A 24595-nucleotide genomic window follows, 5' to 3' on the forward strand; every position below is an offset into this window, starting at 1 on the left:
GAAGTGATGTCTTGAATTTTGTTGATGTACTACAAATCACTGACAAGTGATGTCTCTGTGTGATAGGATATATTATTCCAAACAGCAGGCTTTTCCTATACAAAAGTGTGATTCAGCATAGCAGGGGACTACCTGGGCAGTTTTTGCAAAATTCTACAGGATTGCTTGTGCTCTTGAGTGTTTTGTTGAAAAGTTTGAAGAAAAGTTAAAATACTTTGCTAAATTGAGAACAAAAATCATATTATGTTTACGTCAAATAATCTGTATTTGTCAGCTGCTGTCTGTTTAAAATTGAAATTTGTATTTTGATTTCATGCCTGTCATGACACACTTCAACTTCACAGTCCTATGCTTTTAACTAAATGTATTTTGTTAAGCAGCATTTTTGGTGCTATTCTCCTAATTAAATAGCAGTCAATTGCTGTATGCTATTATTCGGTTATGTTGGTTTGTTTGGCATGAGATGATTAAAAGGCTTGCTGCATTTATTAGGGTACCCAGTACATTTCTTTAGTGTCTCAGTCAGTGTTCCAGGTGTTCATGTTAATTTTCTCTATGCCAGAATATGAGTGTGGAATTTTTTCTTCTGTTAACAGGCACTTCAGAACACTTAAAAATTTATATGGCAAGCAAATTATTGTAAATTTACTTGGGGCAAAGGAAGGGGAGCACATGCTAAGCAAAGCTTTCCAGGTAATTGTGACAATTCTCACACTGTGCATATGTTTGGAATTTGCCTGTTCATTCTGAAGCTTTTATATAGCCTTCCAAAATGAAACAGATATGCTATGCCCTGGAGCAACTACTGCTTGTAGTTAAAATTGTATTTATTGTTAAAGCACTGCTTAAGATGCATAACATGAAATGAGTTTTTAAAAGCTGTATTTGCAATTGGTCTTTGATTATTTTCATCTCAGTTAGTTTACTGAAAAATTTTAACAGCAACATAGGCACTGTTGAGAATTTTTCAATTATTTTCACATTTCATACTTATTACTGGCTTATTTATAAAGGAAATATTGTTTGCTCTGTAACATTCGTGAATAGATAAATTATACTTGTGCTATTTAATACTGTGGTGTGTTTTTTTTTTTTTAATTTCCTTTGGAACTCCTGGATGTATTCCTTAGTATTAAAAAAAAAAAATCGCAGATGAATCCATCAATTTATGCTTAAAAGCTGCTTCATGATTAAATTGAAATGCTTGTTCAGATGCTGTTAACTGTAACTGGCCATTTTCACGAATCCTTCCTAGGTAGGTTAAAAATAACTGTCCTATTGTAGTGCACGCATGCTGACGGTTTGAGAAGTTCTATTTGAAACCAGGGAACATGTCAGTAGTCGTGTGTTGTTTCCCTTTCCTGACATGATTGCTCCCAGATGTTTATTAATGACTGATACAGCTCACAACTCTGCCCACAGAGACTGTGTGAGCGCTTTGGGATTTTTCGGGGAATATTAGGGGAAATTTTGCTCAAACCATCCTCTACAGCAACCTAAATAATTTGGCTTTGTCTGTAGTAGTTTGTGGCACATTTACTCAGTCCCCACTACTGGCAGGTATGTCTAAGATGGTGACTGTTAGTGAAAGGGATCTTCAACTCGTACAGCTCTTTGCAAAGTGAAGCATTTTAACAGTGGAAGAAATTGTCCTGTAGATACTGTCTCGGTAACTTTAGTATAGTAGGAAAGAAATGATTTGGATTGTGGCAAGAAAAGAAAAAAACACAGGTAAAGTATTAATCAGTTCTTAGTGTTAAAATGATTTTTTGAACTGTAGTGATAAAAATGGTTTAATTTTTATCTAAGAGAAAGCATGTGATAATCAAGATCACTAATAAAATTGCTTTAAAAATATTTGTAGCATCTTACTTAGCTTATACTACTCTAAATTGTTCATCTGTTGGTATATTTATACCTTTTTCCTCTGTTTTTATATTATCAGAGCCACTTGAAAGCATCTGAACATTCAGCTGATATCAAAATGGTGAATTTTGACTATCATCAAATGGTTAAAGGTGGAAAGGCAGAAAAATTACACAGTGTGCTTAAACCGCAAGTCCAGAAATTCTTGGAATGTGGATTTTTTTATTTTGATGGAAAGGAAGTTAAAAGGTTTGTTTGTATAACTTCTGTGACTTCCTCAAATTAAATGATGATTCTGTGGTGTTTTTTACCCCTAAACAGGAAGATGAGAGAAAAAAACTCTTCCAGTTATTTCTAATGTATTTTTTTGTCGTATCCAAGATGATGCTCAGCAACTGAAATACGAATCACTTATCATTTTACTCTATTTAAATTTTGCCGTGTTTTGAATGTACTCTGAAAATCTCCTTTAAGATGTCTCGAGATATTGATGCAGCATGACTTAGTTTCTGGCCCTTTGAACTCACTATTTTGGTGAACATGGGCAATGTCGCTTGTTTTTGGGTATACCCACATGGGATAGAAGAATGAATTATTTTTTCCCTCTTCTTATATAACTTCATACATATTTTCCTTGGTGATGGAGCATACCATTTTCTATTGTATTCTGTTGTATTTTAAATGTTGACATCCAGTGCAATCTGTTTTCCTGAATTTTTTGGCCCCTGGCTTCCCCATTTGACAGATACAGCTCTCTGCAAAATAAGAATGATTCTCAACAGTGGTATGTGTTAAAATCTACAGTAATGAGTAGTAATACCTTAGTAGTGTAAGATTTTCGTCAAATGTAGATGGCTTCCAGAGGCTTTAAAATACAGATTTTGTCACTGAAGAGAATTAGAATTAGACAGGGAATCATCTTAATGGGATGTATATGCAAAAAATGTATGTTGAAATGCCCTGGTGCAAAAATAAACAGCTGTTCAGTAGCCTTGTAGACAAGATTTACTTCTTAATTTTGATCAACAATCTGCACTTTCTGTAATTCGTATAAAAAGTATTGCCAAAATAACTACTTACTCTGATACAACTAATGGTGGAAGACAAGACAAACGCAGTTGAGAGAGACAGGTTTTTAGCAGCTGATGCATACTTTAAGTCACGCAATTCCAATTGTACAAAAATATTTTTAGTTCTAACTTTTATTAGAGAAAACATTTTTGTGTATTACTTTCAGAAGTATTGAGATAGGAGATGGACATTAGCCAGCGCCACTGCAATTGTAAATTAATGTGATACCAGAATGTTGAGGCTCCGTAGCTGCCGTCATAGCTGGGGCGCATGTCTTGTCATCTGCTCTGCACTGCCTGCTCCTGCTTCGTTGTCCTTCTGTCCTCATTTTCCCCATCCCTCTTTCTAGAGCAAATCTGTGTTCACCTCACCAGGGAGAGGGAAGCAAAGCTGGAAATAGGCAACGTTCCTGCTCTTCTCCCTCTCGCGCTCTTCCTCCTTTTAACTAATGCCAGAGCAAAGGTACTGAGTTGGGTTTTCCATAAATAGGAGAATTGCTGAGCGAGGGGATTGTGCTGGGGCCCGTCTTCATCTTTTGCTGGGGTGCGAGAGGAGAAGAGGGCTCCAGTGCCTCTCTGTGCGCTAGCCTGTGCCATGGGGTTAAATCCCTGGGGCAGGCCTTAGCTAGACCCAAGTAAGAATGGATGTAGTGGGAGGGTAGTTAGGAGATGCAGACTCCCACCTTCACCTAAAAACCTCACTGACCTTTCTGCAAAAGCTATAGAAGTGTTGTGATGCTTCGTGATGAGAGTATAGCGTTTAGTCTTAACAGAGATTCAAATAATATCATCACTCGTCTAAAAGACTGACAACAGCGCTAAAGCAAAATAGGCTATGACTCGTGACAGCTTTAGGAATTACATTAATGAAGGTCTAGAGACAATTTTTATAAGTTCACAGTGCATCTCTTTTGAAGAATGTCAGTTCTTCTTCTAATATGGATAGCAAGTTGCTTTATATTTCAAATGAAATACAGAGATAGTATTGGAGGAAGTTTCTTCAAAATCATCTGGGAGAACATTCTTCAAAACCTCCCACGTTTTTTGATTAGACACTCCAAGTAGTGTAGATGTGAGGAAACCCTGCTAACTTAACTGAACGAAGCGTGTAGTGGGAATGATGAAAGACAGAAAAGCTGTGAATCACTGGAAGAGCCATCAAAGGTTTATCTTCATGGCTAGGCAAGGAGAACATGGGAATTGCCTCATATGATTACTCTGACAACTTTTTAACATGAATTAATGGGCTTCTTTCAAAGAAAGGGAAGCAGTTAAGAGTGCCTGAGCATCTGGCAAACTAGGAAGAGACTTATTTTTCATTTTTATATGGGGATGAAAGAGAAAGTAATGAGGGATTGAAATTGGCTTTAATTTTATCACAAATTCTTGTTACTTTTATTTTAGTTAAACAAATCAAAGAACTGTCCTAATAATATTTTTTCTCGTTTTTGTTTTAACTGAGTGCCTCTGAAATTCTTGGAAGATGTGTTAGTTGGATTGTTTGAAAAGAGTTCTTAGTCCTGCATAATGCTTTCATCTAGCAAAGTCGGAAAAATGCAGAAAAACTGAACAGACGCTGGCTTTACTGCAGAAAATAAATAAGTTTTGTATAGTGAACACTGTTGCTAAATTCACTGCTGCTAGCGGAGCTAACCCTCCATTGCTGATGCATTTATAAACATACTTACTATGACAGTAACATTGCAGTGACAATACCCTGATTTGCTATTCTGGTTCAGATCTTGATGTCCCTGCCTTTGTTGATGATGTGTGTGTTAAATGAGTTATTTTAGTTGTTTTCTCTCTCTCTCTCTCTCTCTCTCTTTCTCTTGTTGTTCTTGGCACAGATCTCAAAGTGGTACTGTCAGAACAAATTGCTTGGACTGTCTGGATAGAACAAACAGCGTGCAGGCTTTCTTTGGCTTAGAGGTAGGAAAAATAACATGGATTTCCAGATAGAGAATCTGGACTGTTCCTGATACTTCTGTAGCAGTTAAATTGTAAAATTAGCATCGTCTTCCATATGAGAGATGAATTAAAGTGTATGATAGATGGCAGTGTGATTTATAGCATGATACTGTCGTTCAGTGGGCGACCAAATCTTGGTTGTTTGGAGAGCAGTAGCTGTGTAGCGGTTATAGTTACATAGTAGTCATGTAACATTATTAAAAATGCTTCATGCTTTTTTAGGTGTCAGTTTCTTCTGTCTGTAAGGTTCAGGCTTGCGATTCCAGAGGAGGTAGGAGTGGTGTTGTCCTTCACAAAAATGCTTGCATTGACAATAACTCCTTTAGATGAAGTTCCTCAGCACACAGTGGTATTACTGTTCTCAGTATCTGCCAGTGCTGTCTGTCCATGTTTTCACAGCATTGTGCTGTGAATTCTTCAGGAGGGAATTTGTGGTTGAGGCTTTGGTCACACTCAGATTCTGTACTTGGAAATTAACTCTGCAGTTCAGTCCTCCTGCAGGGTTGTTCCTCAGCGTAGTGGCTTGCATTTGAAACAAAGCTTCTAGCCTGCAGGCTTATAAAGCAGAGGTTGAATGCATGAACCTGATCGGAACTGATGGAGTAACATGGTACGGATTTTTCAGGCAGACTGAAAGAATAGCTCTCAAAAAATTTTTGACAGCTCCACTCATCTTAGTAAATTGAGTTTGACTCCTAAAGGTAAAAACCGTAAAATGTTTAAAAATGCAAAATTGTGGGAACTGTAAAATTAAACTAAGTAAAATGATTGTCTTTTTGTTATTGTTCTGAATTTTATTTAAATTAAAACCCTCCTGTTTTAACATCTATGGGAAGAATTCCCAACAGAACTGCAAAATCCATTGGCCTTAGAACAAACATATTTCTAACTCTGGAATATGTAGGGCTTTGCTACTGCATTTACCTATTGAACACTGTTGCCAGTTCAATGGTGTTTTAGTGAAATGAAATACTGAGCTGTTTACCTTTATGTCATATATTATATTAAATTGTTAAATATTATGTTATAAATTACGTTATATTAAATACTGTAACATTTTTTCTCTTAATATTCAACATCAATGCATGCAAGAGCAGATGCAAACACAATTTGAGAGATGTAAAGCTTTTTTTCAGTGTTTCAGCTCTGTATGTACCACAAAGGATCACACATTTAATTCCTAAAATTAAGAAAAAAAAGCTCACATCTCTTAGTACCTGCTAATTATATTCATTTTTGTGGGATTTAGAATTTTTATTCTTTTCTTTCTTTCACTGTGCGTGGAAAAGAGTAGCTGAAAGTTTTGAAAATCCTGCAGCATTGTATTGCGTTATGTGGCCTAGATATCTGTCCATCCTTTATTGACTTTGCCATAGGAAAGGTAGATGATGACCTTAAAGTCCTTCCTGATCTTAAATCTGTTTACCAGAGTTTAACAGTTGACTGCATAGGCACAAGGACAAATCTTTGTACGCATTTAACTCAAACGGCAAATTTAGCTTTAGAGGTCAAAATTTTGCTTTCTCCTGCCTTTTTAGAACTGGCTTAAAGTTGCAAATTTCTTTAGAGCAGGTGTGTCAAACTCTTCATTGGTGAGAGCTAAATTATGATTTCAGCTAAAATGAGAGCTAGAAGTGCAAAAGTCATTAAGAAGAAGCAAAATTTTAAGTCCTCACCAGCTGCTTACTTAGTTTTAAAATTGTATTTAAATTAGATATTTAAATTCTTAGGTTTTTTTTTTTAGTGTGACAGATACTCTCTTGACATGCCAAGTACTGAGCTGTGGTTGATGAGCTAGAATTATGAGATGAAGAAGCCAGTTCGTGAAGCTTCTTTTTTTTATTTATTTATTTCTACTTAATTTCATCTGCAAGTTTCCTTTTTTTAACTTTTATCAGTTACTACCCAACCTTCAGAATTTTTTCTTTACCTAACATTATCTTGATCATTTTAGGTTCCTTTTCCTTGCCATTGGGCAGGAGGTTTTAAAGATTTTTTAAAAAGCTTGAAAATAGCTTTTTATTTAGTTTTAATTTTTGGTGTTTATTTTCTGTAATATGTCTGTAGCCACAAATCCTAGAAACTTACTTGAAGCTTTTTTTTTTTTTAATTATTATTCCATAAACTGTGATTTTAAGAAAAAACAGTATTGCATTTCTACATCCATGACCATAATGCTGCATTTAAATGTGTAGAAAGCATTGTGGAAAATCCATTCAGCTACTACTGGTTGTAAGGGTAAAGATTGCAGTCTGTCAGGAAAAATTTAAGTGTGAATATAGAATGAATGACAAAAGCCATTGCTGTTTCTCTCAGTATCACAGAGCTCTGTTTCTCTTATGTTTTCATAATAGAGGTTAATGTTTGGTGTTACGCTTTTTTTGGAAAGAGCATGAACTGCTCTAATTCTAAATTAAGTGGGAAGACTTGAGAACTCAAAATAGCTTACATTGTAACTATAGAATTTTTAGATGAAAATATTCACAAATCAGCTACATAACTCTTTCCCTGTATTGCTATCTATCTTCTAAAAAGAGAAGATGCTGGTACTAAAATCATATGTATGATGCAGCTTTATAAACATGGCGTGGTGTCAGTTTCTTCAGAATTATATATATAAAACAAATTTTTGTGTGTGTATTTGCTGAGAAAATGTAATGTACCTTTTAATAAATACATTTAAAGATTTTTCTTTTGCAAATGTTGCCTTCAACTATTGCAGATGCTAACAAAACAACTGGAGGTATTAGGATTAGCTGAGAAGCCTCAGTTGGTTACTCGCTTTCAGGAAGTTTTCCGATCTATGTGGTCTGTGAATGGTGATTCTGTCAGTAAAATATATGCTGGAACTGGAGCCCTTGAAGGAAAAGCTAAGGTAATGTACATTTTAATAAAAGTTTTAGCAGTATTCAGTGGGGTTTATTCTCTTGTGCCATGAATATAATAATTAAAAGATCTTCTTTTTTAAACTGTGCTTGTGGTGTAACTCTGAAAAGATAAAATACATTTAATATGAAAAAACTCGTTATGTTGATAACTAGATCTTGTTTCAGTACATCCTTTCTCAACCATGCCCATGCTTCCCAGATAAAAGGATGAGGCTCAAAACATTTAGTTCTTTACATCACAGCTCTTAAAAATGTATATTCAAATCAGCTTTAGTTTACTTGAATACTTTCAGTTTTCTGTCTGTACCTCTGCCTTCTGTTGTTTCAGTTTCACTCAGTATATCTCCTTTCTTTTAAAATGTGCTTCACTGGACATTATTGTTCATGCTTTTCGTGTTTATTAACAGTGTTAATTTTAACAGGTCATAGCTGGGTGATTTTTAGTTTAGTTCCTCCAGCTGTTTCTTTCTAGTTTAGCAATTACTGGGGAAAAAAAAAACCAAATTGCATTTCTTCCTTCCTTTGTAGTGCTGTGATAACACATTCTGTACTACATTTGCAAAGTAAAGCTCTCTTTCTCTTTAGCTTGTCCTTCTTGATGCCTGAGTTGTTCAGATTTCCTAATGCTGTCTTTATTTTTCTTTTAACAATGTTGGGTTTTTTTTCCATAATCCTGTTTTTTATCAGGTGATATCTGTCAAGAAAAACAAATGTTGAACCATAGCAATTTTTGCCCTTAGTTCCATCAAGAACTTCTTTTCATACAATTTCATATCTTCAAGAATGCTCTGTTTTTCATTCCCTGATCTCCATTCTTTTAATTTGGTTACATAGTATTTAGTCATAGTTGACTATTTTGTTTTTCCATCATTTGTTTATCTAAACCATAACATCAAGATCCTTCCCTGCACACACAGCAGGCATCACAGTAAGCTACATAAAAAGAAAACAAGTAAATAGACTTGTTGCTTATTCTGCCCTTGATTGGTGCATACAAGACCCTTTCATCTGGGAATTGCTTGTATTTTAGTGTGGAGTGGAATTTGGCTAAAAATGTTTAGTTTTATTTTCTTACAAAAATGTCACCCAGACTCTCGGGAAAGTTGCAGTAAGTATTTTGTGGGGCATCTCCCCTTCTCCTAACTTTCTTCTTTTAATCTTATTGGTTTCTTTTCCTAAATTAATACTTCCTTGTCATCCATTTGACTACTTAAAATTTTTCTTTGTAAAATCCATTTAGTGTATTTACATTTACATGTTAATGTGTAAAATACAGAGTATATTTACTGTGCTGTTCTTTTGTAATGATCCAGAATAGTCTATCCTTGTCCATAATATTCCTTATAAAACTGTTAATGAGTACAAAGTCTCATTATTCAAATATAGCACTGTTAATGAGTACAAAGTCTCACTTTTCAAGTACAGCATCCCTGGTAAAAGTCAATCTATTCCAAAAGGATCTTTGGTACTTGCAAAGCCATACAATACATGCAATTTTTTCAGTGAAACTTGTCCAGGTCACTGCTCAGTATCTGCATCAGGACTGTGCTAATATATTTTAAAATGTAGTTTTTAAGTGGTTATTCTCATTTCCCAAATGGGAAGTTTGATGTTTGAAATTCTTCCAACTCCTGCTTGTCAGTTTGATTCTTTGAAGCCCAAGAGTACTTAGAAGTAAAAATATAGAAATTTAGAATATGAGAAAAAAATATTTTAACCCTAAATGTGTTAGTATACATTTCTATGTTGAAAAACAGTCCATTTTTAAGAATTATAATACTCATTACATCTAACTCCTTAACTACTCTTTCTTTTGCTTTCTCTGGGTTCCTTTCAATTAATTGCCTGATATGTGAATGGTGAGTGTGTTTTTTGGATCATGTCTTAAGTTGTATATTGTCTGATAGAAAGGAAGCAGCATCCTATTGAAGTTCTGTTGTAATGGTATGCTCCCTAGCACTTCATCGTCATTGTCCTCCGAAAATTATGCTGCCAAGTGCCTACTACTGATACTTGACACAGGAGTAGTTTCTTGTTACCTAGTGTGCTTCATGGAACTAAATGGCGGGTTTTCTTAAGCTTTTGGCTTCTTCCTACTATGCATTTAAGAGACCTTCATGAATAATTCGAGCTGTAAACTTAGAGTACTTTCTATAATAACATAATACAGTGCAGCATCCCTGATGGAGTGTGGTCTATATTTCATATACATGCAGATATTAAAAGCATGTGTTTACACACCCCTTACAGGCAGAATATGCTTATGTGTGTACCATAAAACACAGTGACCCCTGTGATCAATAAAATGTCTTTGTGCCTCTGAAATCATGGTCCGTGCTACTTCTGCAGGTTAACACTGCTGCTTTGTGAATCATGTGTGAGGCTGCATGACATGTTCGTTACATTATCCTGTAGGTGTCTGATCCACAGAGAGTGTCTGTAGTGCCAGGGCATCTCTTGGAGACTCTTTTTTAGATCAGGTAGTAGGATGCACTTCTTATGAAGCGCTAGTCCGTTGTGCCACTTCTGCACAGTATGTGCAATGACAGTGATCTTTGTATGTATGTAGCCCTAGATCAGTGTATCTGTTCCTTCTGCGATACTGCATGAGACTTGCATGTTATTTTCAAAAGTTACTGGGGCTATCCCTTTTTAAATGTGGATTTTTCAGGACATGAATTCTGAACAGATATGTTCATATGTGCATATGCATACATATTCATGTATCATGACATTTGGACTCAAGTGCTTGTTCATCTCTCACTATTTGGTGGAAAGCTCAAAATCTCATATCATGGTCTAAACATGGCACTACATGAATTTAATTTTTGAAGACCAAAGATTTAGAGAAAAAACATTTATTCCTCTCCCTACAGTATTTTTTTTAATTTTAAATAATTTAAACTGGAATAATTTGATCTTTAAATGTGCCTTGMAGGCATTACTGCATTGTTTAGCATGTGGGAAAAAAAGCATACGTAGTACAGTAAGCTCAGAAGACTTTTATCTAACACTTAAGGAAGGAAGTTGCCATAGGTTTTAGAATTATTAATGCGGTTTACAAATATGTTAATGAATATTGCCATTGTTTTTGTGAGTGATGTCCAACATAAAATATTTTATACGTATTCCTCCCTAACAGGCTGGAAAGCTGAAGGATGGTGCTCGTTCTGTGACCAGAACGATTCAAAATAACTTTTTTGATAGCTCCAAGCAGGAGGCCATTGATGTTTTGTTATTGGGAAATACCCTAAATAGTGATTTAGCAGATAAAGCACGGGCTCTCTTAACCACCAGCAGTTTACGCGGTATGTGTCTTTCAGGATTTTAATCTGTCTGATAACTATTTGGTGTAAGAAAGTTGTATGGACTCTGTTTTCAAAGCAATGCTGGAAAGTATAAATGCTATTTTATTTAGTATGTTGGCTTATTAAAAGAAAAAGGTTACTTCTGCTTTACTAATATTGTTAAACTAACCTGCTACAGTAATTTCTTTGATATTTATATTTTGGTAATGTCTGATGGTGTAATGGGTAAGTATAGAGCATGTTTGTCAGCTTAACAGGAGATGGTTATTAGTTACGTTTTGTTCAGTTTTTCAGTCCACTTGTAGGAAGTGTTAATCATGACAATTAGATGATAAATTTGGGGAAAAAAAGTCACGGTTTATTAAAACATTATGCTTTTTGGATTGCTTGCTAGATGTCTTGCTTAATTTGATCTGTCATGTTGGTGAAGAAAATTCTCACTGCATTGTTAAACTAGATGCAAAGTGCCTCTTCTTTTCTCAAGCCTGATGTAAGAATGCTAGTATTTATCCTGATTTTGGTTTCCAAGGTAATGAGGAACAAAAGGGGCTTTGGTAATGGAAGAAAATTTAAGATAACTAGAGCTGCCAGAAAATTCCTGATGAATGGTTTTCAATCACAGAATATTTTTAGTGAAAAGGAAACTTTCCAAGGAACATATGCACCAGTTTAAACCACAAAAATTTGTCAGGCTGTGGGTGAAATTTTATATCAAAATCAGTGAGAGATTTCACTAAGAATATGTGTGAGATTTGGACAGTCCAGTTGTGTGAATAAAGTTCACTTAATGAGTGAATGGGCCAGTTATATGACTGTGTTTTGAGTACTCACCTGGGATATAAAAGATAGTAGGGCAAATTCTTGGGCAAAGAAGGAACTTAAATTTGAACCTTCTCTCCAAGATCCCATGTCAGAGTGTCCTAACTTCTGGGTTATTGATGATTTGGGGATGAAAGACATTTTTAACTTTTCCTCTCCCTACCCTCTGACACTTCTCAATCCAGAATGGGAAAAGTGTTTTAAAGCTTCAGTGCAAACCTGACACAGGAAAAAAAATCTTGCCTGATTCTGGTCTTCATCTTATGGGTATTTATTTATTATGTGGAACCCCAAAGGCTTTTCCTCTTATTTCGTTATGACAAGGTTTCAGGTTATTGTAACCTTTCCTATATCTGAAGCCTGTTAAATCAGCCTCACCTCAAAATTAGTTAAAAGTTGTTCTCGTTTCTTCTCGCTTTTTCTGTGAATGCAAGCTGTCCTTTCAATATTTGCAGCTCTTGTCAGCTGAGGAACAATAGTCCCTCTTCACTGGACATGATATTTTTGCACTATTTACTACGTTGTGAATAGTTAGAGATGCATTTAGTCTCTTCATGTGAAAATCCATTATTAAAAAAGCAAGAAAGGAGAATTTTTAATGACTTGTGGAGCTTTTTAGGTTTTGCAGCATAAAAGATGTGCTTTAACTGATGCAAACAATTATGTGTAATAAATTATACATATATATATGAGCATATATTCTCTCATAGAGCTGAAGATTTTTAAAAAACACAATTGCTTATTTGACTAATTTCTTCTTGTTTCCTTCTTACTGCATCCGTAGTTTCAGAGCAGTCATTACAATCAGGTATAGTATAGTAAATTGAGCTGTAAATATCTGAGCAGCTATTGTTCTCTGGCTTTCTCTTATGTCCCTGTCTGCATAAGTTTGGTGGTGGGCTGACATTTTCCTAGTATTATTTGGACCTTGTACTCCTATGCCACAAAATTCTTTAATGCAAGAAAGGCTGTGAAAAAGCAAAAAATGTTGGAATTATGCTGGTGTGTAAGCTGTGAAAAGAGACCACCAGTACTTTGTTTTTTATTTTTGCAAATACTTTATTCTTGCTGCAGAGGAATTTGCTTTTTTGTCTGGTTTGAGAGTTGGTTTTGGATTCTGTAATTTAGTCTAATTTGCCTTTATAAGGATTTAATTGCTCCTGTTCTTGCGTAAAATTGACTTAATTCACATCTCCCAGTGAAGGCTCATGTTGTAATGATCTGAAATAATGTGCTGACGCTTGTTTTTTGTGGAGGAAAATTACAGTCAAAACTGCTGAGATACAGTTACTGCTGCATGGAACACAAAATGAAAGTATTAGCCAAAGCATTTATTTAGGTAAAACTCTCAGTGAAGAGGGGGCCTAAAGGGGGAACTTTATAGTTAAATCCTAATCTTGTCCTTTGAGGCACTGCCATAGTATCTTAGCTCATGCCTGTGATGTTGGACTTAAAATGTGAGAGGTTGGCTTCTGGGGATTCAGCAATACCGTGAACGTGAAGAAGCAGCGGTACATAATAAAAGTGTGTAGGGGTGGGCTACACGGAGGAAAAGGACATGAAAGATCTCTTCATTTTAAGTAACTTTTGAAAACTCTTAGTTAATAACACTGTAAGTTAGCAGCATAATGCCGTGGAACTTTGTCTTCAAAATTTTCTAGTTCTGAGTGGAAGTTCTCCTTTTTGTTATAACTTAAGCTGTTTACATGAAGTTGCACCTTTTGGGAAGATATGGTTTATACATATTACATGTTTTTAAGGGAGAGCTGGGAGTACTTATCAGTACTTACTGTCTTCATGGGGTTCATACTGCTACCTTTTGTAAGTAGTAGTTTCAGATAATTCAGATCGCATGCATAGTTTCTGGGTGAAACGAAAAAGCATATGCTTAAAACCTGGGAGAATGGAGGGAGAGGAGGAAGGAAAGAAAAAAGAAAGCTGTTAATAATTATTCGGACAATTCTCTGATGTTAGGGGAATTGCTAAGTTCTGCACAGTATCTGCTTAACTTACATGTTTGGATAACAGCCATTAACCTTAGGTACCAAAGATTAAAAGGGGAAGATCCTTGGGAAAAAACACTTAAGAATTTGTTGTTGACTGGATTGTTGTTCAAATACATCTGAAGTATTTAAAGCTTTTTTTCTCGTGAAACCAATTCAACTGTAGTCTATTTTCAGCTTGAAATGTTTTTTCCCTTTAAATTCCTCTCAGCTTTGCTTTTTTTTTTWATTAGTATTTTATTGTAGCTACTGCACTCTTACTGAGTTCTTAAATAATGAAATCTGAAAGAGCTGCAGGTAATATACAGATGGAATTAACTGATTCTTTGGCATTATGTCAGTGTTTAAAAGCTGTTTATAGAATTAAATGGTGACATTGTCATTTGTGGTGTTACCCTCTAGACTATACCAGTCTAGCTTGTAACTTATTAAGAGTCATAAATGTCAACTATTTTTTAACTTACTGATGTAGTATTTCACTGTGAGTTTCGTCTGGATGCTAAACGCACATATTGAAAAATATCTACAGTAATTTGGACTGTGCAGCAAGATAGTTCAGTTGCACAGAATATGCATAAAGAATTTAAATTAATATTCCTTTTGTAGAAATTGTTTCCAAATGTCTGCACAGTATGAACTGCAGTTAAAATATTTTTTGCTTCAAGGTAATGTAAAAGGCAATTTAATGGATTTGTAACATCATAGAGCAAGACAATTTTGTTGAAAAGAAAAATAGCTAGAAATATCTAGGAAAATAATATATGTGGAAAGGAGCAGGGAGCTGTGAAGAAAAATGATTCATTGAGTATTTTGGAAAACAGATGAAAATTTCATCTCTTGTTTTCCCTTTTGGTTTATTTTAATATAGAAAAAGAGTCATTACACAATTTAGAAAGCTCTAGTTAAAACATATCGATTTCATGTTTGCAATAATCGCTCATCGCTTCTAAGTTAAATCCTATTCTGATAAGATTTTTCCCTTTAGGGATCTATTCCAGTATCAGGAGTTAAATAGGGAATAATTGATTTTGCAGTATTTCTTAGAAGCTGCTTATAATCAAATATGACTTATTTTCAGCAACTATTTAAGATTAGGTTGGAAATTCCTAATAAAAGAAAAAAAAAGAGGGGCTGAAGTGGAGAGAAGTCCAAACTCTGCTTTTTAAACTCACTCAGAATAGTACAAAGTCTCCTCTGGAAGATCTTCACAGCATGTCCCTGATACTTTACTGGGTTCTTCAGGTTCAACTCATCCTTTGGATGATTTGGGTACTTCTATGGATTGTGGCTATATTTCTTGGACTGATTTCTCTTCAGTGGTCAGGTTCTTTGGGTAGTTTCTGTCCAGGACCCTTGGAGGCTTTTCTAGCATTTGACAGACTTTTTGACTTGACTGGCCCTTAGCATCTGGATGCATCCAGTAGTTGACTGATTTGGCTCTCCCTTAAGGACATAACATATTCTGTAGGCTTCTCCCTCTTTCCTTGGCTTTATTTGCCTGGATTCTGATAAGGAGACGAATGGTGTGCTCCCAAGCACCATCTGCTTTCTCCAAGGAAACACCAGGCAATTTATATCGTCTTTTATATGTGATTAGCCCATATACGTATAGATGATTTGTTCAGCAGTAAATAAGTTCACAAACAAATGTCTCATATTATTTTCTTCTTGTTTTACATGTTTGTTTCCAGTTCATTTCATAACCATGAGGGCTAGAGAATTCCTGCTTTTTGTTTTATTTGGGTAGCCAAGATTCTGGAGCAAATTGAAAGGTGGCAGATTTAAAAAGAAGAAATAAAAGACAACAAAAAGCTTAGCTCACTAGTCTTCCTATTTTGGGGCTTTGAATGAAAATAATGTGCCCAGTAGCTGATCGTTTTGCAAGGCAGCACAAAATGAAGGGAAGAATTCTATCTAATATTTTTACATAATTCGTATAGCATGCTTAGAACATGACCATGAGAGTCTTCTAAATAGATAAATTAATATTATTTGGGTAAAGTATAATGCAAACAACACTGTTAATCTGATGCATTTTTTTTCCACTGAGATTGAAGAAAAACAGCAGTGTAATTTTGAAAAATACATGGATCTGTTCATTTGCATCAGGAAATATATCTGTATGTGTAATTATATTATGCAGCTGATACAGGAAGGATTTTTTTCAGTATTTGTAACTCTAATGTCTGAGCTTTGAATAGCATTTTTCTGTTCTCACAGTGCCCCTTACAGATAGATCATTACTCTTTCCCCGTCCGGCAGATACAAACAAGGCACAGAAAGGCCTGTGTAACAGAGAAATGAGTCTAACTGTTTTGAATCCTTCCCTACTTTCCCAACTCGAGCATAACTTTAGGAATTCAACTGACCTAAAAAATAATTCAGATTTCTTGTTTAAAAAGAGCATACTCTAATATAATAAAATAATTTACCTGACCTGTTTTAGCAGATTTATTTAGACCAGTTATTTCTACAATTCTAGAAATTAACACATCTATATGTTTTGGATTTTTTTTAACAGAGATTTAATTTCATAGATATAATATACGTAATGAGAGAGATACTTGTGTTGGGATATATTAAAAGTAATGGTTTCTATAGCGAAACACATACAGAGTGAAAGAGTGACAGATATTTATAAAATATATAGAAATTAAATTTCTTATATATATATATATATATTATTTTGTATGAATTACTGAAATCTTTCATTCAGTCCGTATCCTTCCTAGACAAATAATATGCCTCTGCTTTCCCTTGTGGAATGCTTCGCTCATTTATTCATCTTGCTTTCACAGTTTAACTTTCTATATGTCTATGCATGGATTTGTTGCCTTTTGTTGAAGGGCAAAATCTCATTGCCAAGTTCTCTGAAAAATATTCTGTATAAAAACCTATGTCTTTTAAAATGTTTTTGCAGCGTCTGTAAAAGTGCTAAAGAGTATGTGTGAAAACTTCTATAAGTATGCAAAACCAAAAAAGGTTAGAGTCTGCATTGGGACATGGAACGTCAATGGGGGAAAGCAGTTTCGAAGCATTGCTTTTAAAAATCAGACCCTCACTGACTGGCTTCTAGATGCACCAAAGTTAGCTGGTATTCATGAATTCCAAGGTAGGAATTTTTGTTAATTTTTGCTTCATGAACATTAAAATAGATGTATGAGGTCTCGGTTTTTAAGATAAATATAAACAACAAATAGCCTTTTTTAATATTTAAATACAGATCGAAGAAGCAAGCCTGTAGACATATTTGCCATTGGATTTGAAGAAATGGTAGAGTTAAATGCAGGAAACATTGTGAATGCCAGGTAGGTGATATAATCAATACAAAATCAGTTTGGTTGATAACCACGTTTTTTATATTGAGTATGATGTTATTCAAAAAAAGTCTCTGGTATTGTAAGGTTGGGATTATTCTGGATTAATTTTTGATTATCTTCCCATTCTGTCTGCCAGTTTCTATGCCAAGATTGCAAGCTTCATCTCGGCTTTCCTTAGTAAAGCTGTGATTGTTTAGATCACATATAACAGTCTGTACTTGGCCATATTTTGGGTTGCACTTTCATCAGCCCCTCAAAATTTTCCTTCATGTAACACGTGGAAGGAGTTTTTCTCCAGTGCTGGTAGTGTTCCCCAGTCTCTGTGCTTTCCTACTGCTGGGAACAGCAAGTCCTGTGAAATTCCTTTCAAAAGCGTGCGTTGTTGTTATGCCTTTATATGCTGTCTTTCACTAGATTTTGATCTGTATAAATGAGCACATCCTTCTGTACCATCAGTTTTTCACTGTCATTTAGAGCAGAAGTAATGTTTGATCATAACTTGATCTATTCCTAGTTTGTGTTTAGCTAATTCACTCCATGGAATCCATGTATATATTATTGTGGAGTTTGGGTTTTTCAGCCTAAGCAAAATTTGATATGAAAAAATATTTTTCCTGCATTCCCTCAGGGCTCAACCTGGTGCTGGATGATACCAGTAATGAAGTCTTTTGTCTGTGGTCCTAGGATTGTATTTGCTTTGTCTGTTGTTTTGTCTGTCTGTTTTAAATATTTTCTGATGTCTGTCAAGCTTTAACTCCCAACTCACTGGGAAAGGCATTTAAAGCCTGTTACACTGTTAGCCTTTGGGCAGGCCTGGTCCTGAGGACAAAGCAGCAGTTTGCCATCCCCTAATTTCACACTCAGATCTAGTTAACACTGCAGCCAGGCCCGATCTTTTTCATTTGTATCCAATGCTAGCCCTGAAAACATGGTATATTAGGTCTTCAAAGAAATTTCTGCTTACTCTGAGACCATGGACATCACTGCTTCCAAATATTTATTGAGTTCTAGTCTAGGAAGTAACTTTGTAAGAAAGATGCTTTGTTTGCTCCTTCATACCAGCCTCATAAATATAGGAAAGACAGTCCTGGCTCTTAAGTTAGACTGTTTGGTTGAAAAGAGTGAGGACGTATTTTACCAGGCTGAGTTTGATTGAAGTGGCGACGTCATTTCAATCTGTAGCCTGTGTCTCTGTTAGAAGTCATTTGGGAACCATTCACAACTGAGCTTTGGCTTGCTTCCCCAAGGTTTAATTAAGGTTATTGTGCGAAGATTCATCAACTAGAACAACACTTGAGATACCCACTTCCTTTGGTTTATTTTTAAACTGGCATTTTTAATCTCACCGCCAGCACGACCAATCAGAAGCTTTGGGCTGTTGAACTGCAGAAGACTATATCAAGAGATTACAAGTACGTGCTGCTGGCTTCTGAGCAGTTGGTGGGTGTCTGCCTTTTTGTGTTTATCAGACCCCAGCATGCTCCTTTTATCAGGTCAGTGAACACACAGCTGTGCCCAGTTTGGGTCACCTTCAGACTGCTTTGTATTGCAAACTAATGTACTAGTATACTGATAAGCATATTGGACTCTAAAAGAGCTGTTCCATCTTCTGGGAAAACAATTGCTTAAATTCTTATATTTTAGTTTGTAAATACCTTATGACTTGCCTAGAAAGCTTGAAAAGCTGAAGGATTGTACTTGTAGCTGCTCAATATCTGTTGGCATCTTTTTAAAATGATCCGATGGCATTACTGCTGAAAGAAAAATGCGAAAATGTAATCTCCCCAACATAATGTCATATTGTTATCCTTTAGTTGTTTTACAAAGTTTCTTTCAGTGATAGAGCACTACTCAAACATACTTCAAAGCTGTTGACTTTTGTGCTCCTGTGTTTGAAGGTTTAATAGTTATTTGACTTTTTTAGGGACGTCGCTGTTGATACTGTAAAGACTGGCATGGGAGGAGCCACTGGTAACAAAGGTGCAGTAGCAATTCGAATGTTGTTTCATACATCCAGCCTTTGCTTTGTCTGCAGTCACTTTGCTGCAGGGCAATCACAAGTTAAAGAGAGAAATGAAGACTTCATAGAAATAGCTCGCAAACTCAGTTTTCCAATGGTAAGCAACAATGTTCAAATTCCATAACAAATGAAAAGTTAAATCCTTTGAGCTCCAGCAGTGTCATCCAAAATTCTGCAGTAGTTTTTTTTTTCTTTTTTTTCTTTTCTCCCCAGATTCCTATGAAAATCAAATTTTCTTGGGGTAGATGTCTCAGAGATAATAAAGTTCCCACAGTTTTTATTAAAATAGATGACTATGCAGAGAGAATAGACCTTTCCAGTGCAGTGACTGATGGAAAAGGTGAAGCATGAATTCACTAGCGTTAGGTGTCAAGGAACTAGCCTGGGAAAGAGACCTTATAGATTCCTATGCATGCAGTAGAACTTTTGTAGGCACCAAAGCAAAAATCTGTGAGAAACGACACTGTTTTCCACACACGTTTTGCAAATTCATTTTAACTTCTTGTTAACTCATTTTTGTCAAGTTGGATCATGGGATTCAGTACCTTTTTCTTATGAAGGAATATGAAACACAAAAGTAAATACTTGGTATTTTTAACAGTGAAATAAAATGCTTGCTTGAAGCCATATTTCTGAATCTCGATATAGACTTACAGCTGTCTTAAATTTTGTAGTCAAACCGTCCTTTATTAGTTTCTGTGGCACTGTACAGGAGTCTGGTATGTTATTTTACACTTTTTTTTTTTTTTTTTCCTAAATTTGTCCCCATAGTCCTGTTTCAGCTTTTCTTGGGAGTACTATGTTTTTAGGGTCCCCAGAAACAGTTTCCTAAATGCTGTTGTTTTAATCTGCTAGTATATCTGCTTTGGTTCTCTTACGGACAATGGAAAAATCAAAAAGAAAAGCATAAAGTTCTTGCTTTAAACCATATGCTTTATTTAAACTAAAAGAGCCCTTCTGTCTCTCCCCAGCCTTGAAAATCTTGTGTAACTGAAAAGTCTTCAGTTTAATCTGAATAATAAAGCTTTTTGCTTTTCAGTTTGTGCAGACAGCGTGCCATGTAATGCCAGGGTAGTGTTTGGTTCTCCTTTTGAACTGCTTTGAGACACAGGTGGCAGTCGTCATGGTAGAGCCAGCTTCTAAAACTGGAGCAGAATGGTGACAAATTTGAGAGTCCAATTCAGATGATTCATGTTTCTTTAGAAATGCAAACTACATAAGAAATGTTATTTTTTCTTTCATATTCTGTATGTGTGAATACCATACACTTGGCTATGCAGTTCCATCCGTATGAGCACTAAATACTAACGTGTACTTTAGTAGTTCTCATCAGCTAGAAGTGATGCATATTTTACAATTAAAAAGGCTCATAAACTGAACTCCTACACCTGGAAGTAGTAAATTTTGGTCACTTAGTTGTTTTTAACTGTATTACATGCTTCTGTTTTACAGGGAAGGATGCTCTTTTCCCATGATTATATCTTTTGGTGTGGCGATTTTAATTATCGGATAGATATTCCTAATGAGGAGGTTAAGGACCTAATACGACAACAGAACTGGGATTCCCTTATTGCCGGAGACCAGCTTATGAATCAGAAAAATTCTGGACAGGTATCTTAAGAAAATGTTACTGCATTTAAGAATATTTTTCTTTCTGGCTTTAGAAGAACAAGTTTCTGTGGTGCTTCTGTAAATTTATATCTTCAGCATATTTTTACTTTATCACTTTTGTCTAGGCCCTAGTGTGGAAGGATGGGACGTAGCAACATTTAGTAACTTACTTGTAGTAACTGTCCTGAAGAGTTAGTGATACAAATACAATGATCAGTTGTAGGAGTGAGGTTTTTCCTTTCCCCTGAAAGAAAGGAAACTATATGATTTTTCTAGAACTCTGTGCTGGAGTTTACTAATTCTAACCTTTCTCTGTTTATCAGATGCAACTACTTTTATATAAGTATTTTTTTAGAAGGTCTTTCGATAAGGTTACTTTTCAATTTAGATTGCTATAGTAATAGCTCTAATGCTGTTACTGTCATTCTGTTGGAAGGAGTAGGAGAGCAAACTATAGTTTTGTTACTTAGGAAGAAAAAAGGTGTGGAATAGTGAAGTCTGAAGAAAGCTTCAGATTTTAGATTGTTAGGGTTTCTTGGCGGGCAGCATATAGCAATTAAAGGAGTATTTTAAATGAATCAAATTTTGTATGAAAGTATGCTATCTCCTATTTTCCCAGCTTTATGTGGGAATGCTGTAGATGGTAAAATGACAGGCAAGTATTTTTCTTTCCCCTGTTGTTTGTTTTGTCTGCTTGCCAGCACTTTGGTCGTAAAGCAGCATTTTTCAGAAGAAGGGTTCTTTTCTCCAATTTATACTGGTGGCCTGTGCAACAGAACAGGAGGGAAAACATTTGATAAAATTATTTTTATAGCCTAGTTCCTAGAAAAAAATAGATATAGGTTCAGACGGACAGAGAGTATGATTATCTGTTAGTTAATATGACCAAAATGAGAGCAGCATAGAGGTCTCAGGGATGTTTATGACAGTTATAAAGTCTGAAAGATCAATGAAAACTGTTTGGATAGGAAAAAAAATCAAAGTAGTCCCCTAACTGGGAGAGAAGAAGAGGTACTATTAAGTTATTGGGGTAATATTCAACTATTTGGCTGGACATTAGTGTTTATTAGCTGGTTTGCTAGGGTTAACTGGCATGTGTATTGCTTAGGAAAGGTGTTTATGTAGCACCTTTCTTCATAAAAGTACGTTATAAAATAATTACCAGAAGCAAAGAATTTATTGTAAATTGTCTCAGTAGTTGCACATCTTCTGATGCACACTGATTTTTAAGTTGACTAGATTTCAAGTTATATTTCCAACAAGAAAAGCAGGTTAACCTGGTGTTTGATACACATTTGGCTGTAAGATCTAAGTTAGATGTGTATTTTACAGATCTCTGATGTCAAGTAGAACTGCCATGTACAAGCTTAAACTCAAGACTGGAGCTGATAAAGTCAACTAAAACATTTCAGCTGTGTCTACTTTACACACTTAAGGAGTGAGCAAATTTCCCTGCCTTCCAGAGACTTGTGTTAGTTGGCTGTATCTGTTTATGTTGGAAAATATCTAATGGATTTTTTGATTACTTCCAATTGACGCTGTATCCCTAAATTCCATATGTACTGTTGACAGATTTTTTCTCATAATACCTCTTCTTATTCTGTTTTCGTATACATTACAGAAGAAATGGTGATATTGTCTCTTTAATCTCTTTAATTCATGTTGAACATCTTAATTTTAAGGACTCTCTCCTTTTTCTTTGTCCTTTTTTTCTAAACTCCTATTAACTTACTGGGGAGGCATCTTGCATTCCTTTGAAGGAATGTGCATCTGTTCAGACAGGTACATAAACTATAAACATTAATTCCCAACATTAGCTGACATATGAGCAATGACACCAACTAATTAAAGTGCTGTGGAAAACATCTATTCTTGATGGCCTCAAGTTCTGAATGACATTGGAGGAGCGGTAGGTTGCTCGTGAGTCTGGGGTTTAAACTGTATAAGTGTTGACATATTTCTCTTTAATGGTGATCTGTCTGGGTCACTGTTTAGTCTTAGCGGCTGATGTAGAATGCTTTCAGCAGACAGAATGTGGAAATGGATTCATATTATCAAATGACTTTCTTTTTTGAGACGTGCATTCAGGTTTTCACTGTTAAAAGAGAGAATTCTGATTAGTTTCAAGCTGTTTCCCATCTGTTTCTGTCTTCTGGCATGACATAGAATGGTTTTGTTTCTTACAGATTTTCAGGGGATTTTTAGAGGGCAAAATAAATTTTGCTCCTACATACAAATATGACCTGTTTTCTGATGACTATGACACCAGTGAAAAATGTCGCACACCAGCATGGACAGATCGTATTCTTTGGAGAAGAAGAAAATGGCCTTTTGACCGATCAGGTTTGAATGCTTCCTTAAATTGTGTAAGATTTTATTTTATCTGGCTTATGGAATCCATTCAGCAATCCGTTCAGTGCCAAAGGTACTGAGCTTCCATCCTTGACTTTGTATCAGACAGAAATAATATAATAGTCTTTAATAAATAGGAGTGATGCTGAACAGGAGGATCAAGAATCAGATACCCATTACAGACATTTCAGGAGTTKAAAAGGAACTTTTTTTTTTTTATATGAACCTCCTGTTTTGATTTACTTTCATTCTTCTCTTTTTACAAATAACTGATTATTTTAGCGTGTTCTTGCAATCACTGTGGTTTTCCCCTTTTGTTTTCCTTTATGCTGTATATAGCTGAAGACCTGGACCTTCTGAATGCTAGTTTTCAGAATGACAGTAATGTCCCTTATACGTGGAATCCTGGTACTTTGTTGCACTACGGACGAGCAGAGCTCAAAACATCCGATCATAGGTTTCGGTTTTATTTTATACATTACTTTCTAATCATTGAAAAATTAATATTTCTATTCATTTTATTCTTCAGATACTCTGTTTATAGGTTTTTCTCATATTTTTTTCAAGGCCTGTGGTTGCGGTGATTGACATTGACATATTTGAAATTGAAGCAGAAGAGAGACAGAAAGTTTATAAGGAGGTGATTGCAATGCAGGGACCACCTGATGGTACTGTGATGATCTCCATCAGAAGTTCTTCACAAGAAGAAAACTATTTTGATGATAACTTGATTGATGATCTTCTTCAAAAATTTGCAAGCTATGGTGAAGTTATACTTATAAGGTTAAAAAGATTTTTTACTTTTAATCTCTATTCCTCTTCATTGTTCTCACCTGTTTCCTTAAGTGACTTTCTTAGCAGACATTTCAGTTCTGATCCACTTAATTTTCAACATTCAGATTTCGACTCTAATTTTAATATCTTCACAATTGCAAATGAGTTTTACTTACCTTTTTGTTTCAGTTTTCAGACTTAATTTTCCAGATTTTCTTTATTTTTGAGACAAAATGTCATACTATCTTTGTCAAAAATCAGTCATCAGAGAAATTTGTTATTTATATAATTTTGTACGAGTTTGTGTTCTTTAAACAGTTAAGTATTTTTAAGTGAACTGAAGATGAGAAAAAACCTGTGAATGTTGTGTTTTCACTAAGCTGTTAGTAGAATTAACAGCTTTTTTTCCTGAAAGAGTAGGAACATGGTCCCAAGTCCATAGTGTGAATTGAACATCTAATACAAATATCTAACCTGTAGCTGCACAATTAATCCGAATATGTGACTGTAGCCACACAATTTTTAAGAGAACAGTGATTTCATTGTATAATATTTGCTTTGTTCTTTTTTGCTGTATTTATGTGTTGCAAGGATAC

At 35.2% G+C, this 24595-nt stretch overlaps 1 protein-coding gene across 13 annotated transcripts in view; it reads left to right on the forward strand.

Moving 5' to 3' along the window:
* Nucleotides 1-24595, forward strand: part of SYNJ1 (synaptojanin 1) — a 68743-nt gene that overhangs the window by 18599 nt on the left and 25549 nt on the right. For 11 of the 13 annotated variants that reach the window (XM_026077731.1, XM_026077733.1, XM_026077736.1 and 8 more), the window contains 14 exons: nt 597-693; nt 1946-2115; nt 4784-4865; nt 7627-7779; nt 10935-11100; nt 12704-12727; nt 16843-17034; nt 17146-17230; nt 18595-18735; nt 19167-19359; nt 20715-20873; nt 23060-23216; nt 23565-23682; nt 23793-24008. In XM_026077731.1, the coding sequence (XP_025933516.1) occupies nt 597-693; nt 1946-2115; nt 4784-4865; nt 7627-7779; nt 10935-11100; nt 12704-12727; nt 16843-17034; nt 17146-17230; nt 18595-18735; nt 19167-19359; nt 20715-20873; nt 23060-23216; nt 23565-23682; nt 23793-24008 (1953 nt within the window). The remainder of the gene's footprint in view (nt 1-596; nt 694-1945; nt 2116-4783; nt 4866-7626; nt 7780-10934; nt 11101-12703; nt 12728-16842; nt 17035-17145; nt 17231-18594; nt 18736-19166; nt 19360-20714; nt 20874-23059; nt 23217-23564; nt 23683-23792; nt 24009-24595) is intronic. The other 2 variants (XM_026077732.1, XM_026077744.1) reach the window with 1 other exon arrangement.

Source organism: Apteryx rowi, unplaced genomic scaffold (genome assembly GCF_003343035.1).
Source record: "Apteryx rowi isolate R43461 unplaced genomic scaffold, aptRow1 scaffold_46, whole genome shotgun sequence".
NCBI classification, from domain to species: Eukaryota; Metazoa; Chordata; class Aves; order Apterygiformes; family Apterygidae; genus Apteryx; species Apteryx rowi.